This window comes from Hypanus sabinus, chromosome 8 (genome assembly GCF_030144855.1).
Source record: "Hypanus sabinus isolate sHypSab1 chromosome 8, sHypSab1.hap1, whole genome shotgun sequence".
In the NCBI taxonomy this organism is placed as follows: Eukaryota; Metazoa; Chordata; class Chondrichthyes; order Myliobatiformes; family Dasyatidae; genus Hypanus; species Hypanus sabinus.
Genome location: NC_082713.1, coordinates 17,785,282 through 17,803,082, shown reverse-complemented (window position 1 = coordinate 17,803,082; position 17,801 = coordinate 17,785,282). Strand labels below are relative to the sequence as shown.

At 43.5% G+C, this 17,801-nt stretch overlaps 2 protein-coding genes across 4 annotated transcripts in view; one reads left to right on the top strand and one right to left on the bottom strand.

The window, feature by feature from the left end:
• Window positions 1–17,801, top strand: part of mtmr1b (myotubularin related protein 1b) — a 66,377-nt gene that overhangs the window by 35,864 nt on the left and 12,712 nt on the right. For all 3 annotated transcript variants that reach the window (XM_059976734.1, XM_059976732.1, XM_059976733.1), the window contains 4 exons: window positions 491–697; window positions 2,910–3,002; window positions 5,788–5,901; window positions 8,428–8,604. In XM_059976734.1, coding sequence (XP_059832717.1) covers window positions 491–697; window positions 2,910–3,002; window positions 5,788–5,901; window positions 8,428–8,604 — 591 coding nt within the window. The remainder of the gene's footprint in view (window positions 1–490; window positions 698–2,909; window positions 3,003–5,787; window positions 5,902–8,427; window positions 8,605–17,801) is intronic.
• Window positions 8,694–17,801, bottom strand: part of cd99l2 (CD99 molecule-like 2) — a 244,306-nt gene continuing 235,198 nt past the window's right edge. The window contains exon 12 of the mRNA XM_059976738.1: window positions 8,694–8,828. Within this exon, the coding sequence (XP_059832721.1) occupies window positions 8,785–8,828 (44 nt within the window). The 3' untranslated portion in view covers window positions 8,694–8,784. The remainder of the gene's footprint in view (window positions 8,829–17,801) is intronic.

Sequence of the window (17,801 nt, the reverse complement as noted above, 5' to 3'; positions counted from 1 at the left end):
ACTGGGACAAAATCTGAAGTTGGAAGTCCAGTGTCTGTAAGTCTGAAAGTCCAGGGACAAGGACTGGAGGCCTGGATGCGGCCTGTGTGTGGATAGGTAGAGAGACGCTTGTTTTGCTGCTGCTGTTGTTTCTTGTGTTGTCCTGCTGATCGTTTTGGGCATGATATTTTGGCACCAGAATGTGTGGCGAAACCTGGGGGCTATCTGCAGCTCATTCTCAGATTGTTTTGGTTGCTAACGCAAACAACGTATTTCTCTCATAAAATGCTGGAGGAACTCAGCAGGACTGAAGGATTTCAGTCCAAAACGTCAACTGTACTCTTTTCCATAGATGCTGCCTGGCCTGCTGAGTTCCTCCAGCATTTTGTGTGTGTGGCTTGGATTTCCTGCATCTGCAGATTTTCTCTAGTTTCTGACATATTTCACTATGTTTTGATGTACCTGTGATAAATATCTGAATCTGAACTGGCTCTTCCGTTCCGTCTCGCAGATCCTGTTGGCCGGAGCAGTCCGCATTGCCGACAAGGTTGAATCTGCGAAGACCTCGGTTGTTGTCCACTGCAGCGATGGCTGGGATCGCACTTCACAGCTCACGTCCCTCAGTATGCTAATCCTTGACAGCTACTACCGAACCATCAAGGGGTTTGAAGTCCTGCTGGAGAAGGAATGGCTGAGTTTTGGGCACAGATTTGCAGTTGTAAGTAAACCAGGAGAGCAGCACAGTCAGGAGTGAGCAGATTGGAATCACTTTGGTTGGTACGGCGTCGAATGAAGTCGAAGAGCACTGCAGCGCAGAAACAGGCCCTTCAGCCCATCTAGTCCATGCCAGCCAGATCTTCTGCCTAGACCCATCTAGCTGTACCTGACCCAGAGATCTCCATACCCATCTCATCCATGTACCTATCTCAAATTTATCTCGAGATTCAGTGCGGACGGGCCCTCCTGGTGTACTGAGCCACATCACCCAGCAACCCATCCACTTAACCCTAGTCTAACCATGGGACAACTTACAACGACTGGTTAACCTAAACATCATGGGACTGTGGGAGGAAACCGGAGCACCCGAAGGAAACCCGCACGCACGCAAGAAGAATGCGCAAACTTTCTTACAGAGGGCGCAGGAATTGAACCCTGAACTTCCAACACCCTGGGCTGTAATAGCGTCGCGATAACTGCTTTGGTACTGTAGCGCCCCTTGTGTAGAAACTGGAGCAGCCAGAGGAAACCGATTGAGCCTGCATCCTCTGGCAGCTTGTGCCACACTCGCGGCACCCACCCAGTGAAGAAGTTCCCCCTCAGGTGCCCCTTAGGTGTTTCGCCCTAACCCTTCAACTTCTAGTTCTAGTCGACCAGCCTGAGGGGGAAATTGAGTATGGATTTCACTAAAGTGGTTTAAGCTTCCCTTCTAAAGATTGAGCACACAATCCAAGTCACAGCAATTCATGAGGAGTTCTAAGTTCTTCCCAGTGCCACCTTGAGAAGGAGCATTAAAATAAATCCATGCCTGTCCTCTAGAAGATCTTATTATTTAAATCAGCAGACTCAGTTGGAGGTTGAGAGCCAAGGGCTTTATTTGGTGGAGTCTAGGAGAATGATAGGCTGGGTCTGTTTATCCCTGGAGTGAAGGAGATTGCATAGTGATCTTATAAGGTAATTAAAATCATTACTGGCATAGGGAGACTCAGTTAAATAGTCTTTTTCTAAGGACTGGGGAATCCAGAAGTAGCGGGCATAGGTTTAAGGTGAGAGTGGAAAGGTTTAATGGGAAACTGAGGGGCAAAATTTTCACACACACACAGAGGACAGTCTTTGGAATGAGCTGCCTGAGGAAGTGGTTTAGGTAGGTACATTAACAAGATTGGACGGGCAAATGGATAGGAAGGTTTAGAGCAGGAATTCCCAACCTGAGTTTCATGGACCCTTTGCTTAATGGTATTGGTCAATGGCTTAAAAAAGGTGGGAACCCCTGGTTTAGAGGGAAATGGGCCAAATATGGGCAAATGGAGGAATGATTAGATGGGAGTCTTGCTCAGAATGGACCAATTAGGCCTAATGATCTTTCATTCTCTTGGCAAATATTTTATCTTTTAGAAGACATCATTGAAGCTGGTCAGTGTTGTTCCTGGTTTCTTGCTATGCACAAAGCAACAAATGTGTTCCTTAAGGTATAAAGTTGGTCGTACTTGGTTATCAACATGAGATTCTGCAGACGTTGGAAATTTCCAGAGCGACACACAAAATGCTGGAGGAACTTAGCAAGTCAGGCAGTATCTATGGAGATGAAAAAGAGTCAATGTTTTGGGCTGAGATCCTCCATTAGGACTGGAGGGGAATAGGGAAGAAGTCAGACTAAGAGAGTGGGGGAGGGGGAAGGAGTATAAACTAGAATATGATAGGTAAAGCTAAGTGAGGGGGAAGATGGGTGTGGGGGCATGGGAGAGGAAGTAAAAAAACTGGGAGAAGGTGGAAAAGGTAAATGTCTGAAGAAGAAGGAATCTGTTAGGAAAGGAGTGTGGACCTTGGAGGAAGTGAAGGAGGTGGGACACCAGCAGGAGGTGATGGGCAGGTGAGGAGAAGGGGTAAGAGAGGAGCCTGAATGAGGAAATGAAAGGAGAGAAGGGGGAGGGTAGAAATGATTGGAAGTTGGGGAAATCGATATTCATGTCATCAAGGTGGAGGCTATCCAGTAGGAATATGAGGTGTTGCTCCTGCAACCTGAGAGTGGCCTCATCTGGCAGTAGAGGTGGCCATGGACCAACATGTTGGAATGGGAATGGAGGGTCGGAATTAAACTGGATTCAAACATCATAGATGTGAAGCTGGTTATATTCATTAGATCTACTGTGCTTTGTGACATCCCATGTTCAGGCAGATTCTTGTGTAATTGCGAATCTCTTTCTCCCTTTCAGAGAGTAGGACATGGGGATGAGAACCATGCAGCTGCTGATCGCTCGCCCATCTTCCTTCAGTTCATTGATTGTGTGTGGCAGATGACAAGACAGGTATGTGAATGTAACATCTTAGGGACAGCTTCTTCCCCTCCACTGTGAGGTTTCTGAACGGACAATGAACAATGCCTCACTACTTTTCCTCTCATTTTGCACTACTTATTTCATGTGTTTTTTTTATATATATTTCTTCCTATAAGTTTTAGTTTTTGTTATTATGTATTGCACTGTACTGCTGTCATAAAACATCACATTTCATGATGTGTCAGTGATATTAACCCTGATTCTGAGGTATATTAGTGTTGGTTTGTTGGTTCATTACTGTCACTTGCACCAAGGTACAGTGAAATGATTGTCTTTCATACTGTTTATACAGATCAAATTATTACACAAGTTATCAAATTAAGGTTGAATAAGATAATAAAGTAGCAATGCAGAATGAAGTGTAAAAGCTACTGAGAAAGTACAGTGCAGGTTAACAAGTGCAGGATCGTAACGAGGTATATTGTGAGGCCAAGAGTCTGGTAACAGTGGGATAGAAACTGTGAGCCCGGTGGTACATGCTTTCAGGCTTTTGTATCTTCTGCTCTATGAGAGAGGGGAGAAGAGAGAATGTCTGCGGTGGGTGGGATCTTTGATTATGCTGGCTGCTTTACTGAGGCAGTGAGAGTTCAAAGTAGGGAGGCATTTTTGGTCCTTGTTGGTGCACTGGGTGTCTCTTTACTTGGGTTGACTTCACTTGCACCCCTTAAATCAGCATTCACCAGAGCAGATCATCTGGGCATCTAGTGGGTTTGCAGAAGCCTTTCTGACTTAATATTGAATTACACTGATAATCAGTCTTGAACTGTTCTGATGAAAGGTCCCTCTCCACAGATGCCGCCTGACCTGCTGAGTATTTCCAGCATTCTCTTTTATTTCACACACCTCTTGCAGCTGCAGTGTCCTGTGTGAATTCTCCAAAGTCTCCTCTGTTCTTATTCATTTCCTTTCATTGACACCTCCTCCACAGGTGAGCTGCCACTAATGGGCCTTCACCACCTCTTCTCAGACAGCACTGCCACCATTTCTGTCATTGTAGGTTGCTGCTTGGGAACTGTAGAGTACCTCCCCTGTAATGTCATACTGTAGGTAAAGCCACCTAAGTCCAGGGTTTCAGTGTTCTTCCTATTCAGGTCTTTACTTGTGGGTTGGTTGATTAATTGACCACTGTAACTGTCCAGAGGTTAGTGATGGAATCTTGGGAGGGTTGATGAGAATGTGGGATTAATGGAGGATTTCTTCTCTGTCCCTTTCTCTCTTTTTCCATTCCCCATTCTGGTGTTCCATTCTCTTCTCCTCACCTGCCTATCACTTCCTCTAGTGCTCCCTTCCTTTTCTCCCAAGGGGGAGTCCACTCTCCTCTCCTTTCAGATCCTTTATTCAGCCTTTACCTTTTACCTTTTCCAGCTATCCCCTTCCAGCTTCTCACGTCATCCCACCTTCCCTCACCTTGTCTCACCTCTCATCTACCAGCTTCAACTTTTTCCTCTCTCTTAGAGTGCGTACACAACGCTGGAAGAACTCAGCAGGTCAGGCAGCATCCGTGAGAAAAGAGTAGCCAACGTTTTGGGCCGAGACCCTTCATCAGGACCACTCTCTTCCCACCTGTTTATTCCAGTTTCTTCTTCTTTCCAGTCCAGACAAAGGGTCTCGACCTGAAACATCATTCTTCTCCTTACTTGCTGCCTGACCTGCTGAATTTTGTGCGTGTTACCTGGATTTTCAGGATCTGCAGAATCTTTTGTCTTTCTGGAGGATTAGTGTGAATGAGTGGTTGATGACCAGCCTGGATATGGTGACGCTGTTTCTCTATGACTGTGATAAAACTGTACTTCCTCACCTTCAGGATAATCTCTGATGAATGACAAAGAGGTGTATCAAATTATCCCTCTTCTAGTACACTAATTTCAATTGGACTGTAGACTAAACAGTGACTTTGTTACCATTGTTACTGCTGCACCCTGGAATATACATCTCTATATTGGTCCCTCCCTCTGTGTCAGTGACTTTGCCCCCTTTGGGTCCCGCCTCTGTTATTGCCTCTGTGTTTGTCTGCCATACTTCTGCTCAAATCTGCCTTTCTCCTCTCAGATGGAGTTCAACCTGGAAAAGTATGAAGTGATTTACTTGTAAGGTCAAATTTGAAGGTAGAACGCAAGGTTAATGGCAATTTGGAAGAACTGAGGGATCTTGGGATCCATGGCCATAGATCTCTCAGGTCTGCAATTGATAGGGTGGTTAAGAAGACATCAGGTGCTTTGGCTTTCATTAGTCAGGAGATTGAGTTCAAGAGCCGTGAGGTAATGTTACAGCTCTGTAGAACTCCGGTTGGACTACACTCGGAGTATAGCGTTCAGTTTTGGTTGCCACATTATAGAGAGGATTTGTAAGCTTTAGAGAGGGTGCAGAGGAGATTTGCCAAGATGCCACCTGGACTAGAGAGCATGTCTTAGGAGGAAAGGTTGAGTGAGCTAGGACTTTTCTCCCCGGAATGGTAAGACCATGATTGCCCATGTCATACGACACAGCACATGATGATGATGATGATGATGTAGGAGGGAAATGTTAGATTTATCCTGGAGTAGCGTTTAAGGTTGGCCCATCATCATACTGTGCTGTAATACGCTCTCCCCTATTTCACATACCCCAACCATAACTCCTAGATGCAGCTGAGATCCACTGTAAATTGGAATACTTCCATTCCATTGTTACGTTTCAGATTTCTTTCACCTTCTGCTTGTGAGTAATTGCGATTGTTTGCTCTCTGCATTTACATATTGTATTTCTCCTGATTTAGTTCCCGGCAGCGTTTGAATTTAATGAGCTCTTCCTGCTGACCATCCTGGACCATCTGTACAGCTGCCTGTTTGGGACGTTCTTGTACAATTGTGAGCAACAGAGAGTGAAAGAGGTAGGTGATGAGAATGGTGCTGAATGGGACGGATAGAACCAAGTTCTACCTCTCAGACCCTGTGCATTATAACAGGAGGCTTGTATTATATAAAGCTTTTTGCTGAAAAGCCACAGACATTTCAATCACAGCAAATGTTCAGGAGTCGCATTTCCATCAGCATTAATGTACTGTATAAGAATAGCTTTATTTGTTATGTGTACATCGAAACGGACAGTGAAAGGCATCGTTTGTGTCAATGACCAACACTGGTGGGTTTCATCCAGGTGGATAGGTTGGAGGATGGGTGGGGGGATGTGCTAGACAGCTGCATGACTGTCACTGCCCACAGCTCCAACTTGCTAACTTTGCAGATGATTGGCCTCATCTCAAATATTAACGAGGCAGTCTACAGTGAAGAAGTCATCACCCTGACACAATGGTGTCAAGAAAACAACCTCTCCCTCAATGTATCCCCCGCTAACATAGCTTGCTCACAACTCACTCACCCTAACCGTGCGCCAAAGACAATCCCAGCACAATCGTTGCAGATTTGATTTGACATAAGCGACGCATTTCACTGTGTTTTAGTGTACATTTGACAAGTAAAGATGATCTTACTATCTGTCCTTGGAATTTGAGAGGAAACTGGAGCACCTGGAGGAAACCCACATGGTCATGGCGAAAACATACAAACTCTTTACAGACAGTGGCAGGAATTCAACCCCAGTCTTCCAATCACTGGCGCTTGTAACTGCTATGCGACCCCGTCATTGTATTGTTAACACAAAAACATTCCAATTAATCCTAATTTATAGAATGGGGTTGTGACTTGGCAAAATTTCAAGCATTCATTTTGTGAGGTGTGGGTGTCACTGAAATGGCCAATATCTATAGCCCATTCCCAGTTACCCTGAATAGTTACAGTCCCCCCCACTAAAGTACTACCTCAGTTCCATTGGTTGAGGAGGGAGTTGCAGGATTCATTCCAGTGATGATGAAAGAACAGAAATATACACTCATTGGCCTCTTTATTAGGTCCAGAAGTGGAACCCGGTGTGGTCTTCTGTTGCCGTAGCCCGTCCACTTCAAGGTTTGGCATGTTATGCACTTCTACACACTACTGTTGTACCGCGTGGTTATTTGAGTTACTGTCAACTTGAACCATTCTGACCACTCTCCTCGGCCTCTCTCATTAACAAGGTGTTTACGCCAACAGAACTGCTGCTCACTGGATGCTTTTTGTTTTTCACACCATTCTCTGTAAGCTCCATTGTGTGTGAAATTCCTAGGACATCAGCCTTTTCTGAGATACTCACACCCACCCTGTCTGGCACCAACAATCATTCCATGGTCAAAGTCACTTAGATTACATTTCTTCCCTGTTCTGATGTTTGGTCTGGACAACAACTGAACCTCTTGGACCATGTCTGCGTGCTTTTATGCATTGAGTGTACTGATTGGCTGAGTAGATATTTGCATTAATGTATAGATGTTCATAATAAAGAGGACACAGAGTGTATTTCCAAGTCAGTATGGCGTGTGAGTAGTGAGGAACCTGAAAGTGATGGAATCACTAACTGTCCTTGAACTTGGCAGTGAAGGTTATGGGCTTGGGCGGTGCCATTGAAGCAGGTTTGAAGCATTATTTTATTTCAAAATATAGTTTATTTGCAATATACTGTATACAGTAAATATAGTTGGCACAGCTTCTCTACATTTATTGTACCAACAATTCATTACACTCTTTTATAATGCTTTAACACCACTTATGTTTCCACCTTAAAACAAAGCACCTATGAAGGGTTAATGCATTAGTAAGAATGTCCCAGGTGGGTGGGTGGGACGAATTGGCTTATTTCTCTATTGATGCTTTGCTGTATGGTGTGTGCTGTTTTATTGTGTATTATGTAGCTGGACCAAGCGTTATGGGCATGCTATATTGTCAGGAATGTGTGGTGACACTTAAGACCACAAGATATCGGAGTAGAGTTGGGTCATTTGGTCCATTGTGTTTGCTCTCCCATTCCATCATGGCTGATTTAATACCTCTCTCAACCCCATTCTCCCCATAAGCCTTCTCCCCATAACCTTTGATGCCCTTACTAATCAAGAACCTGTCCTCCTCTGCTTTTTGCGGGCTGCCCCCCTTGCCTATCTTTGGGTGTGTTGGTTGTTAATGTAAGTAACGCATTTCACTGTTTGTTCCAATGTACATGTGATAAGTAAATTTGAAACTGATTGGCTTGTTCAGGCATTTTGGAATTCACTGTTGGTGTGAGCTATGAGTTAGGGTGGGTGATTTTTATCCAGAAAGGACTGCAGTGAACCAATTGGGGTTTTACAACAATCTTGTCATTTTGCACTTAGAATTCATCACAGAAAAGAATTTTGCATTCCTTGTCTTCCCATTGATGGGGGGATGGCTGAAGTATAAGAATGGTGGTTGGTGATTTGTAAGTGTAAAGTGTGGATTGTGCACTGTGTATTCATTAATAGTGGCCCTGTTCCAGTATAACATTGCTTGTGTAACGTTTGTTTTTACAGGAAGTGCAGACAAAGACAGTCTCCCTTTGGTCCTACATTAACAGTCAATTGGAGGAGTTCACCAACCCATTTTATGTGAATTATGAAAACCATGTGCTTTACCCGGTGACCAGTTTACGGCATTTGGAGTTGTGGGTGAACTATTATGTCAGGTGGAACCCAAGGATGAGACCTCAGGTAAGGTGATAATGAATAAAGGAAAATGTGGAGTATTAACGTAAGGAATGTTCACCATCCAATTTGTTGAAAAAACTTATTTTATTCCACAGCCCTTGATCAGTCTTGGTTGGCTCTCGTCTGTTCCATCTCTTCCATAGATCTTTTCATTAACCTTCAGCTTCTTGGCTTTGCAACTTGTCATGCATACCGAGATAGTGAAAAGCTTGTCTTGCATACTGTTCCTACAGATCAGATCATTACACAGTGCATTGAGCTAGAATAAGGGAAAACAATAACAGTGCAGAATAAAGTGTAACAGCTACTGGGAAAATACAATGGCGGTAAACAGTAAAGTGCAAGAATGTAATGAGTTGAACTCTGAGGTTGGGAGTTTGTCGTATACTAGGGAATGATTTTGTAGTCTCATTACAGTGGGATAGAGGAGTTTGTGCATTCTCCCCATGACCCCTTGGGGAGTCTGTGTGTTTGTTCTCCCCGTGACCCCGTGGGGAGTCTGTGTGTTTGTTCTCCCCGTGACCCCGTGTGGAGTCTGTGTGTTTGTTCTCCCCGTGATCCAGTGGGGAGTTTGTGTGTTTGTTCTCCCTGTGACCCCGTGGGGAGTCTGTGTGTTTGTTCTCCCTGTGACCCCATGGGGAGTTTGTGTGCTCCCACCATGGACCCTGTGGATTTTCTCTCGTTTCCTCCCACATTTCAAAGGCGTACCCATTAGGGTTAGTGAGTCATGGACATCTTATGTTGGTGCAGGAAACATGGTGACACTTTCAGGCTGCCCCAAACACAAGCCTCAGACTGTGTTGGTAGTTGACACACGACACATTTCACTGTATGTTTTGATGTTTGGATGTATATGTGGCAAATAAAGCTGATCTCTTTCTTGGAGCAAAGGGGAGGTGAAATAGTTTGTATATAATAATGAGAAACATAGACTGGATGATTATATACCTCTGTAGAGAGTTCAATGTTAAACAATTATACTTAGAAACATCAGGAGAACAAAGTGGAAGGAGCACAAGAGGACACTAGTTTCAAGGATGAACAGGGATGACGGAGGTATTTTACAAATCCCAAATGCTGGAGGAACTCAGCATGTCAGGCAGCATCTGTGGAGAAGAATAAACAGTCAACGTTTTGGTGAGACCCTCCATCAGGATATTGAGATCCCACTTAACCTGGGCACTCTGTCTTCTCCCTCTTCACATTGAGCAGAAAGCACATTCCACCAGAGTCAAGGACAGCTTCTATCCCGCTGACATTATACTATTGAACAGTCCCCTAGTATAAGATGCATTCCTTCATCAGGCCTGATGTAAGGTCTTGACACAAAAATATTTATTCCTCTCCATAGAAGCTGCTGAGTTCCTCCAGGATTTTACATATGTTGTTCTGAATTTCTGGCATCTGCAGAATCTCTTGTGTTTATGATTGTGCAAATTCACCAGGATAGTGGCTGGTAGGACAGAATCTTCATCCAAAGAATGATTAGAAAATCGTGCTTGTCTGTGTTAGAACAGACAAAGTAATCAGATAATCTGAAAGTGCTATATACAATGATGAAGGGCCGGAACAGGGTAAATAGAAACACGTTCTTCGTATCAGAGGGACATTCAAAGTTCAAAGTAAATAAATCATCGATGTATGCATAGGTCACTATATACTACCCTGAGATTCATTTTTTTGTAGACATTCACAGAACAGAGAAATACAATAGTCAGTGAAAAACTTTACACAAAAACTGACAACTAATGTGCAAAAGAAATTAAGTAAAGTACAGTACTGTGCAAAAGACTTAGGCACACACATATAGAGCTGGAGTGCCTTAACCTTTTGCACAGTACTGTAACTTCAATTAGGTTTGCTCCCTGATAAGCTCAGTGCCTTTTGTGCTTGCTGTTAGGGAGTTTTCTGGAGTTATGTGAGTATAGCAGATATTAATTTAAGCATGAACCAGTCTTCAGTTCTTAATGTAAATTGCAAGCAATAAATTGGAAGTTACAATACTGTGCAAAAGTTTTAGGCACCCTGGCTATATATGTGTGCTGAAGACTTTTGCACAGTTCTGTAGGTAAGTAAATAATACTGAGAAGATGAGTTGTAGAGTCATTGAAAGTGAGCCTTCAGATTGTTTTATCAGTTCAGAGTGAAGTTATCCACGCTGCCTCAGGAGCCCCATGGTTGAAGGGTAATAACTTCCTGAACCTGGTGGTCTGTGACCTAAGGCTCCCGTACCTCTGTACCGATGGTAGTAGTGAGAAGAGAGCAAGATCTGGATGGAGGGGGTTCTTGATGATGGATGTTGTTTTCTTGTGTCAGTGCTCCTTGTGGGTGTGCTCAATGGTGGGGAGGGCTTTGCCTGTGATGGACTGGGCTGTATCCACCAGTTCCTGTAGACTTCTCCATTCCTGGGTATTGGTGTTTCCATACTAGGCCATGATGCATTCCCCCCCACTGTGCAGCTATAGAAGTTTGTCAGGGTTTCAGATGACATGCCAAATCTGAATAAATGAACAAGTATAACAAACGCACATAGTGGTATATTACTGAATAGAGTTGGTGGTAATACATGGGAGTGAGAGGAACATTTTTCCATGTGAAGTGCTCAGAGACTGTGGAAAAATAAATTTAGTTATTAAAGCTGAAGTAATTTTGGATGGGTGTTTGACGTAAAGCAGAATAAAGAGGAAATGGAGCTGGTTGACAGGCTTAGAAAATTGAGACAATGGAGACAATATGTGGGCTAAATTTGTGTGGGAGTTCCGTGAGTTTTGATGTAAGGATACTTGGTAATTGTTTGGGATTAATATTGCTATTGAAAGATTTCTTTTCTCACTAGCATAGAGTCTTCTTTAGTCATGGAAGGCTGATCGAGTTACTGCTCAGAGTTCAACTGGTTGTACCAGGACCAGGCAGATCCTTTGACAATGCTACAAGTCACTTTTGTTTTAAGACAATAAGTTAGTCAGAAGCATCGTTTAGGGCTGTAGAATTATTGGTGGCTGATATCATTTCAATAAAATATGTACTAAAGATTAAAAGGCAAATAAGTTGTACAGGATCTCAAAGTAAATTTATTATCAAAGTACATGTATGCCACCATATACAACCCTGAGATTCATTTTCTTGCACAGTAGATCAAAGAAATACAAAACATTCAATGGAAAACTACTTACAAAGACTGGCAAAACAGCCATTGTGCAAAAGAAAGCAACTATGCAAATACAAAAAAAACAAGTAATAAATGAATAAATAAATATCTGGGTGTTCTTTTAAAATTAGTGTGTTCATAAAGTCGTCGAAATAATTTCTTTGCCGAACTGGTCCATGCTGACCAACATGCCCTTCCAAACCAGTCCCATCGGCCAGTGTTACGCCCATAACCTTCGAAACCTTCCCAATCCACGTACCGGTCCAGCAATGTTCTGAAGGTTGTTATTGTATCTGTCTTAACCATGTTCTCTGGCACAGGTAAGTGAGCAGCAACTCAATCAGCCCTCCATGACTAAAGAAGGGGCAGGAGGACCTATTCCGTGCTATATCTCAATTAAAAAAAAATAAAGTTGTCCCTAAGTTCCCCTTAGATTTTTACCCTCTCAACTTAAACCTATGCCCTTTAGTTCTTGATAGCGCGGATCTGGGAACAAGGTTCACCCTGTTTTTGCCCCTCATGATTTTATACAGCTCTGTAGGGTCACTTCCAAGTCTCCAGTGCTCACACTTCTACTGTATTTCTTGTGAATGCCTGCAAGAAAATGAATCTCAAGGTAGCGTACAGTATGGTCTCATGCTGCTTATGTATTTTGATAATAAATTCACTTTGAACTTTGAATTGTTTTTTAATCATCATTAGTGTTTCCAAAACTTAGCATACTTGGTACCTGGCCTGCTGAGCTCCTCCAGTAATTTGTGTGTGTGTTCCACCATGGTTAGTGCAATCACTTTTTCTTTATGTATATTATTTCTGCTTTTGCATTATTTTTAATCTATTTAATATATATAAATACTTACTGTAAATGACTTAACTACTTTTTTTCTTTCTATGTTGTCATGTATTGCATTAAAATGCTGCTGCTAAGTCAGCAAATTTCATGACACATGCCGGTGATAGTGAACCTGATTCTGATTTTGATCTCTTGACACCGCCAGTGATCGCTGATTGGGGTGGTGTCTGTAAGGAGTTTATACGTTCTCCCTGTGATCGTGGATTTCCTCCTCAGAGACATACAAGTTAGGTTTAGTGAGTTGCATTCATGCTATGTTGGTGCTGGGAGCATGGCGACATTTGCGGGCTGTCCCCAGCTCATCGCAAACGATGCATTTCACTGTACGAATCAATGTTCTTGTGACAACTAAAGCAAATCTCTTTGGTGAAAACCTCCATCTTGTCAACTCTTTTATGTATATAGAATGACAGAAATTTCTCCGATCTCCAGTCGGGAAATTTTTAAGGAACAACAGAACTTAACTAAAAAGGCAATACGGGGAGAAAAAATGAGGTACGAACGCAAGCTAGCCAGGAATATAAAGGAGGATAGCAAAAGCTTTTTTAGGTATGTGAAGAGAAAGAAGATAGTTAAGAACAATGTTGGGCCCTTGAAGAATGAATTGGGTGAAATTGTTATGGGAAACAGAGAAATGGCAGAAGAATTTAATAAGTACTTTAGATCTGTCTTCACTAGGGAAGACACAAGCAATCTCCCAGATGTATGGATGGGCCAAGGACATAGGGTAACAGAGGAAATGAAACAGATTGACATTAGGAAGGAAACGGTAATGAGTAGACTGATGGGACTGAAGGCTGACAAATCCCCAGGTCCAGATGGTCTGCATCCTAGGGTACTAAAGGAGGTGGCCCTGGAAATTGCGGATGCATTGGTAATCATTTTCCAATATTCCTTAGATTCAGGATCAGTTCCTGAGGATTGGAGAATGGCTAATGTTATCTCATTTTTTAAGAAAGGAGGGAGGGAGAAAACAGAGAACTATCGTCCTGTCAGCCTAACATCAGTAGTGGGGAAGATGCTAGAGTCCATTATTAAAGATGAAATAGTGGCATATCTAGATAGCAGTGATAGGATTGGGCTGAGCCAGCATGGATTTACCAAGGGCAAATCATGCTTGACTCATCTATTGGAGTTTTTCGAGGATGTAACCAGGAAGTTAGACAAAGGAGATCCAGTGGATGTAGTGTACCTCGATTTTCAGAAGGCATTTGATAAGGTCCCACGTAGGAGATTGGTGGGTAAAATCAGAACTCATGGCATTGGGGGGAAGATATTGACATGGATAGAAAACTGGTTGGCAGATAGCAATCAAAGGGTAACGGTGAATGGGTGTTTCTCGGAATGGCAGGTGGTGACTAGTGGGGTGACACAGGGCTCGGTATTGGGACCACAGCTGTTTACGATTTACATCAATGATTTAGATGAAGGCATTGAGAATAACATCAGCCAGTTTGCTGATGATACTAAGCTGGGTGGCAGTGTGACGTGATGAGGATGTTAGGAGAATTCAGGGTGACTTGGATAGGCTGAGTGAGTGGGCAGATACTTGGCAGATGATGTTTAATGTGAATAAGTGTGAGGTTATCCACTTTGGGAGTAAGAACAGGAAGGCAGATTATTATCTGAACGGTGTAGAGTTAGGTAAGGGAGAAATACAAAGAGATCTAGGAGTCCTTGTTCATCAGTCACTGAAGGTGAATGAGCAAGTGCAACAGGCAGTGAAGAAGGCTAATGGAATGTTGGCCTTTATTACAAAGGGAATTGAGTACAAGAGCAAGGAAATCCTTTTGCATTTGTACAGGGCCTTGGTGAGACTACACCTGGAGTATTGTGTACAGTTTTGGTCTCCAGGGTTAAGGAAGGACATCCTGGCTATAGAGGAAGTGCAGCGTAGATTCACGAGGTTAATTCCTGGGATGTCCGGACTGTCTTACGCAGAGAGGTTAGAGAGACTGGGCTTGTACACGCTGGAATTAAGGAGATTGAGAGGGGATCTGATTGCAATTTATAAGATTATTAAGGGATTGGACAAGATAGAGGCAGGAAATGTGTTCCAGATGCTGGGAGAGTCCAGTACCAGAGGGCATGGTTTGAGAATAAGGGGTAGGTCATTTAGGACAGAGTTAAGGAAAAACTTCTCCCAGAGAGTTGTGGGGGTCTGGAATGCATTGCCTCGGAAGGCAGTGGAGGCCAATTCTCTGGATGCTTTCAAGAAGGAGCTAGATAGGTATCTTATGGATAGGGGAATCAACAGATATGGGGACAAGGCAGGAACCGGGTGTTGATAGTAGATGATCAGCCATGATCTCAGAATGGCGGTGCAGGCCCAAAGGGCCGAATGGTCTACTTCTGCACCTATTGTCTATTGAAAGATGTTTATCAGTGACTCCACCCTCCAGTTACTGTCCAGGAGGTGGTGCTGAGCCGCTGCTTTGAATTGCAGATGAATAAATTCAGCAGCTTCATGAAGCTGAGGGTCTTGTTTCACCGCACACTGAACAATACTGCTTTGGGCCCATGGGCCAAAGTAACCAGAATCTGGTCAATGTAACAGATTTCCTCCTCTGCGAGATATTTGCAAACCAAATGAGTTTTACAGACATCATCCGAGGTTGATAGATTCTTGATTGGTCAGGGCATGAAAGGTTACAGAGGGAAGGCAGGAGATTGGGGCTGAGAAGGAAATGGATCAGCCATGATGAAATGGTGGACCACACACAAAATGCTGGAGGAACTCAGCAGGCCATGCAGCTTCTATAGAAATGAATAAGGAATCAATATTTCAGGCCAAATCCATTCATCAAGCCATTCGGAAGAAGGGTCTCGACTTGAAATGTCGACTCTTTATTAATTTCCATAGATGCTGCCTGGCCTGCTGAGTTCCTCCAGCATTTTCTGTGTGTTGTTCATTAAGTTACTGGCACTATTATGTTAAAATAGGCAGTTGTATAAATTTGTGAAACAGCAGCAATAAGGTGACCAGAGCAGGATGAGAATGTGTCTGTGAGTTAGGGAGTGGGTGGGGGTGGCAGCAGGGCATACAGACAGTGTGTGCTGGAGGCAACAGGGTGTAGAGAAGTCTAACAGCCTGGTGTGAGAAGCTGTTACCCAGCTTGACAGGGTATAGTTTCACCAGGGGCTAGTGAACATTAGTGACACTGATTTTTAAATTCTCGTTTAATTAACAAAAGTTGAATTTCCCAGCCAAGAGGTGGAATTGAACTTCAAGATTCAAGATTGTTTGCTGTCAGTACATAAGAGTAAAGGAGAATAAAATTATTGTTAACTTGGCTCCAATACAGCATTAAAAAACACAAAAGGCATAAAGGAACACAATAAAAAGCACAATGAATAACCATACATATTGAGGCTCTCTGTTGGTCGGAGTCGACCATGGATGTTGTGTCCCAGCTGTCTCTGTGATATATCAGCCAGCACTCAAGTCAGGGCAGTACGATATGAAGAGCTAGGTGATGCCCACGTAGCAGACTCCCCCTGTCCACACAGCTGCTGAGTCCAAAGGAGTGGCAGGGACTGATACAGTTTGGCACCAGCGGCGTCGCAGTAATTGCCAGTCAACATTGAACTCAATGTTTGGAGCCTTAGGGTCTCCAGCTTTAGATTTTTCCTCAAGGTTTACTTCCCTATGGGTGGGTTTAGCCTCAAGACAGCGGAGGTTTGAAATCAGAGTTTTCCTTCTCCTTGATGAGCCCCATCCGCCTGAAGTGACTGGTTTTTAAAGCGCCGGTAACCCACCTTTTCCCCTTCTCCTGTCGTAGAAACAGTTCCGCTGGGCTTAGTAGTTAAGCGACAGGTGAAGGCCAGGAGCTGGACTTGGTTGTCAGAGGCTATTTGAGCCACACACCACTGGGAGCATTTAATAGGTAGTGGGAGCTCGTCCCCATTACCACCCTGGCTATAACAACTTTAAAGAACAATCAATAGATAATATTAGCTTATGTGCATAGACTGATTGGATGTGCATAAGTTGAGACAGGGTACATGAGTATCTGTACATCAGGTGACTCTGACAGGAATTGATAAAGTAGTGGTGGTTGGGTGTGTGGGGGGGCTTGGTCAGTGGGTGGGGGTGTTGATCAGCCTTGCTGCTTGGGGAAGTCAGTGTTTTTGAGTCTGGTGTGGCTGCTGTGTAGCCTCCTCCCTGATGGGAGTGGGACGAACATCTCGAGATCTTTAACCTACACCTTTGAATTATTAGTACAGTAATCAATTGCACTAAATTTATGGGATGGGACCAAGCAGAAGATGTACTTCAGGTATAAACTATGACTTAGAACATAGAACATAGAAATCTACAGCACATTACAGGCCCCTTGCCCCATAATGTTGTTCCGACCATGTAACCTACTCTGGAAACTGCCTAGAATTTCTCTACTGCTTAGCCCTCTATCTTTCTAAGCTCCATGTACCTATCTAAGAGAGTCTTAAAAGACTCTATTTTATACGCCTCTACCACAATCGCCAGCAGTGTATTCCACCCACCCACCACTCTCTATGTGAAAAACTTACCCCTGACATCCCCTCTGTTCCTACTTCCAAGCAACTTAAAACTATGCCCTGTCGTGTTAGCCATTTCAGCCCTGGGAAAAAGCCTGTGGCTATCCACACAATCAATGACTCCCACTATCTCTTGTACATCTCTATTAAGTCACCTCTCAACCTCTGTTGCTCCAAGGAGAAAAGGCCAAATTCACTCAACCTATTTTCATAAGGCACACTGTCCAATCCAGGCAACATCCTTGTAAATCTCCTCTGCACTCTCTGTACAGTATCCGCATCCTTCCTGTAGTGAGGTGAATGTAATTTCTAGGCTGGGACTGGGGAGAAATACGAATTGCTTGGTGGGGCTGATACTAACTCCATGTTGTTGTTCATGTCTGTAAAAGTGGGTTAGAACCCACTTGGACTGTTGTGTTCAGTTCTGGTCTCCTCATTATAAGAAGGATGTGGAAGGTTTAAAGAGGGTGCAGAGAAGATTTACCAGGATGCTGCCTGGATTAGAAAGCATGTTTTTTCAAGGTAGGATTTTTCTCTTTGGAGCAAAGGAGAATGAGAGATCACTTGTTGGAGGTGTGCAAGAGAGGAATTTTACACAGAGAGTGGTGGCTGTGTGGAAAGTGCTGCCAAGGGTGTTGATAGAGGCGGATATTTTAGGGACATTTAAAACTCTCTTAG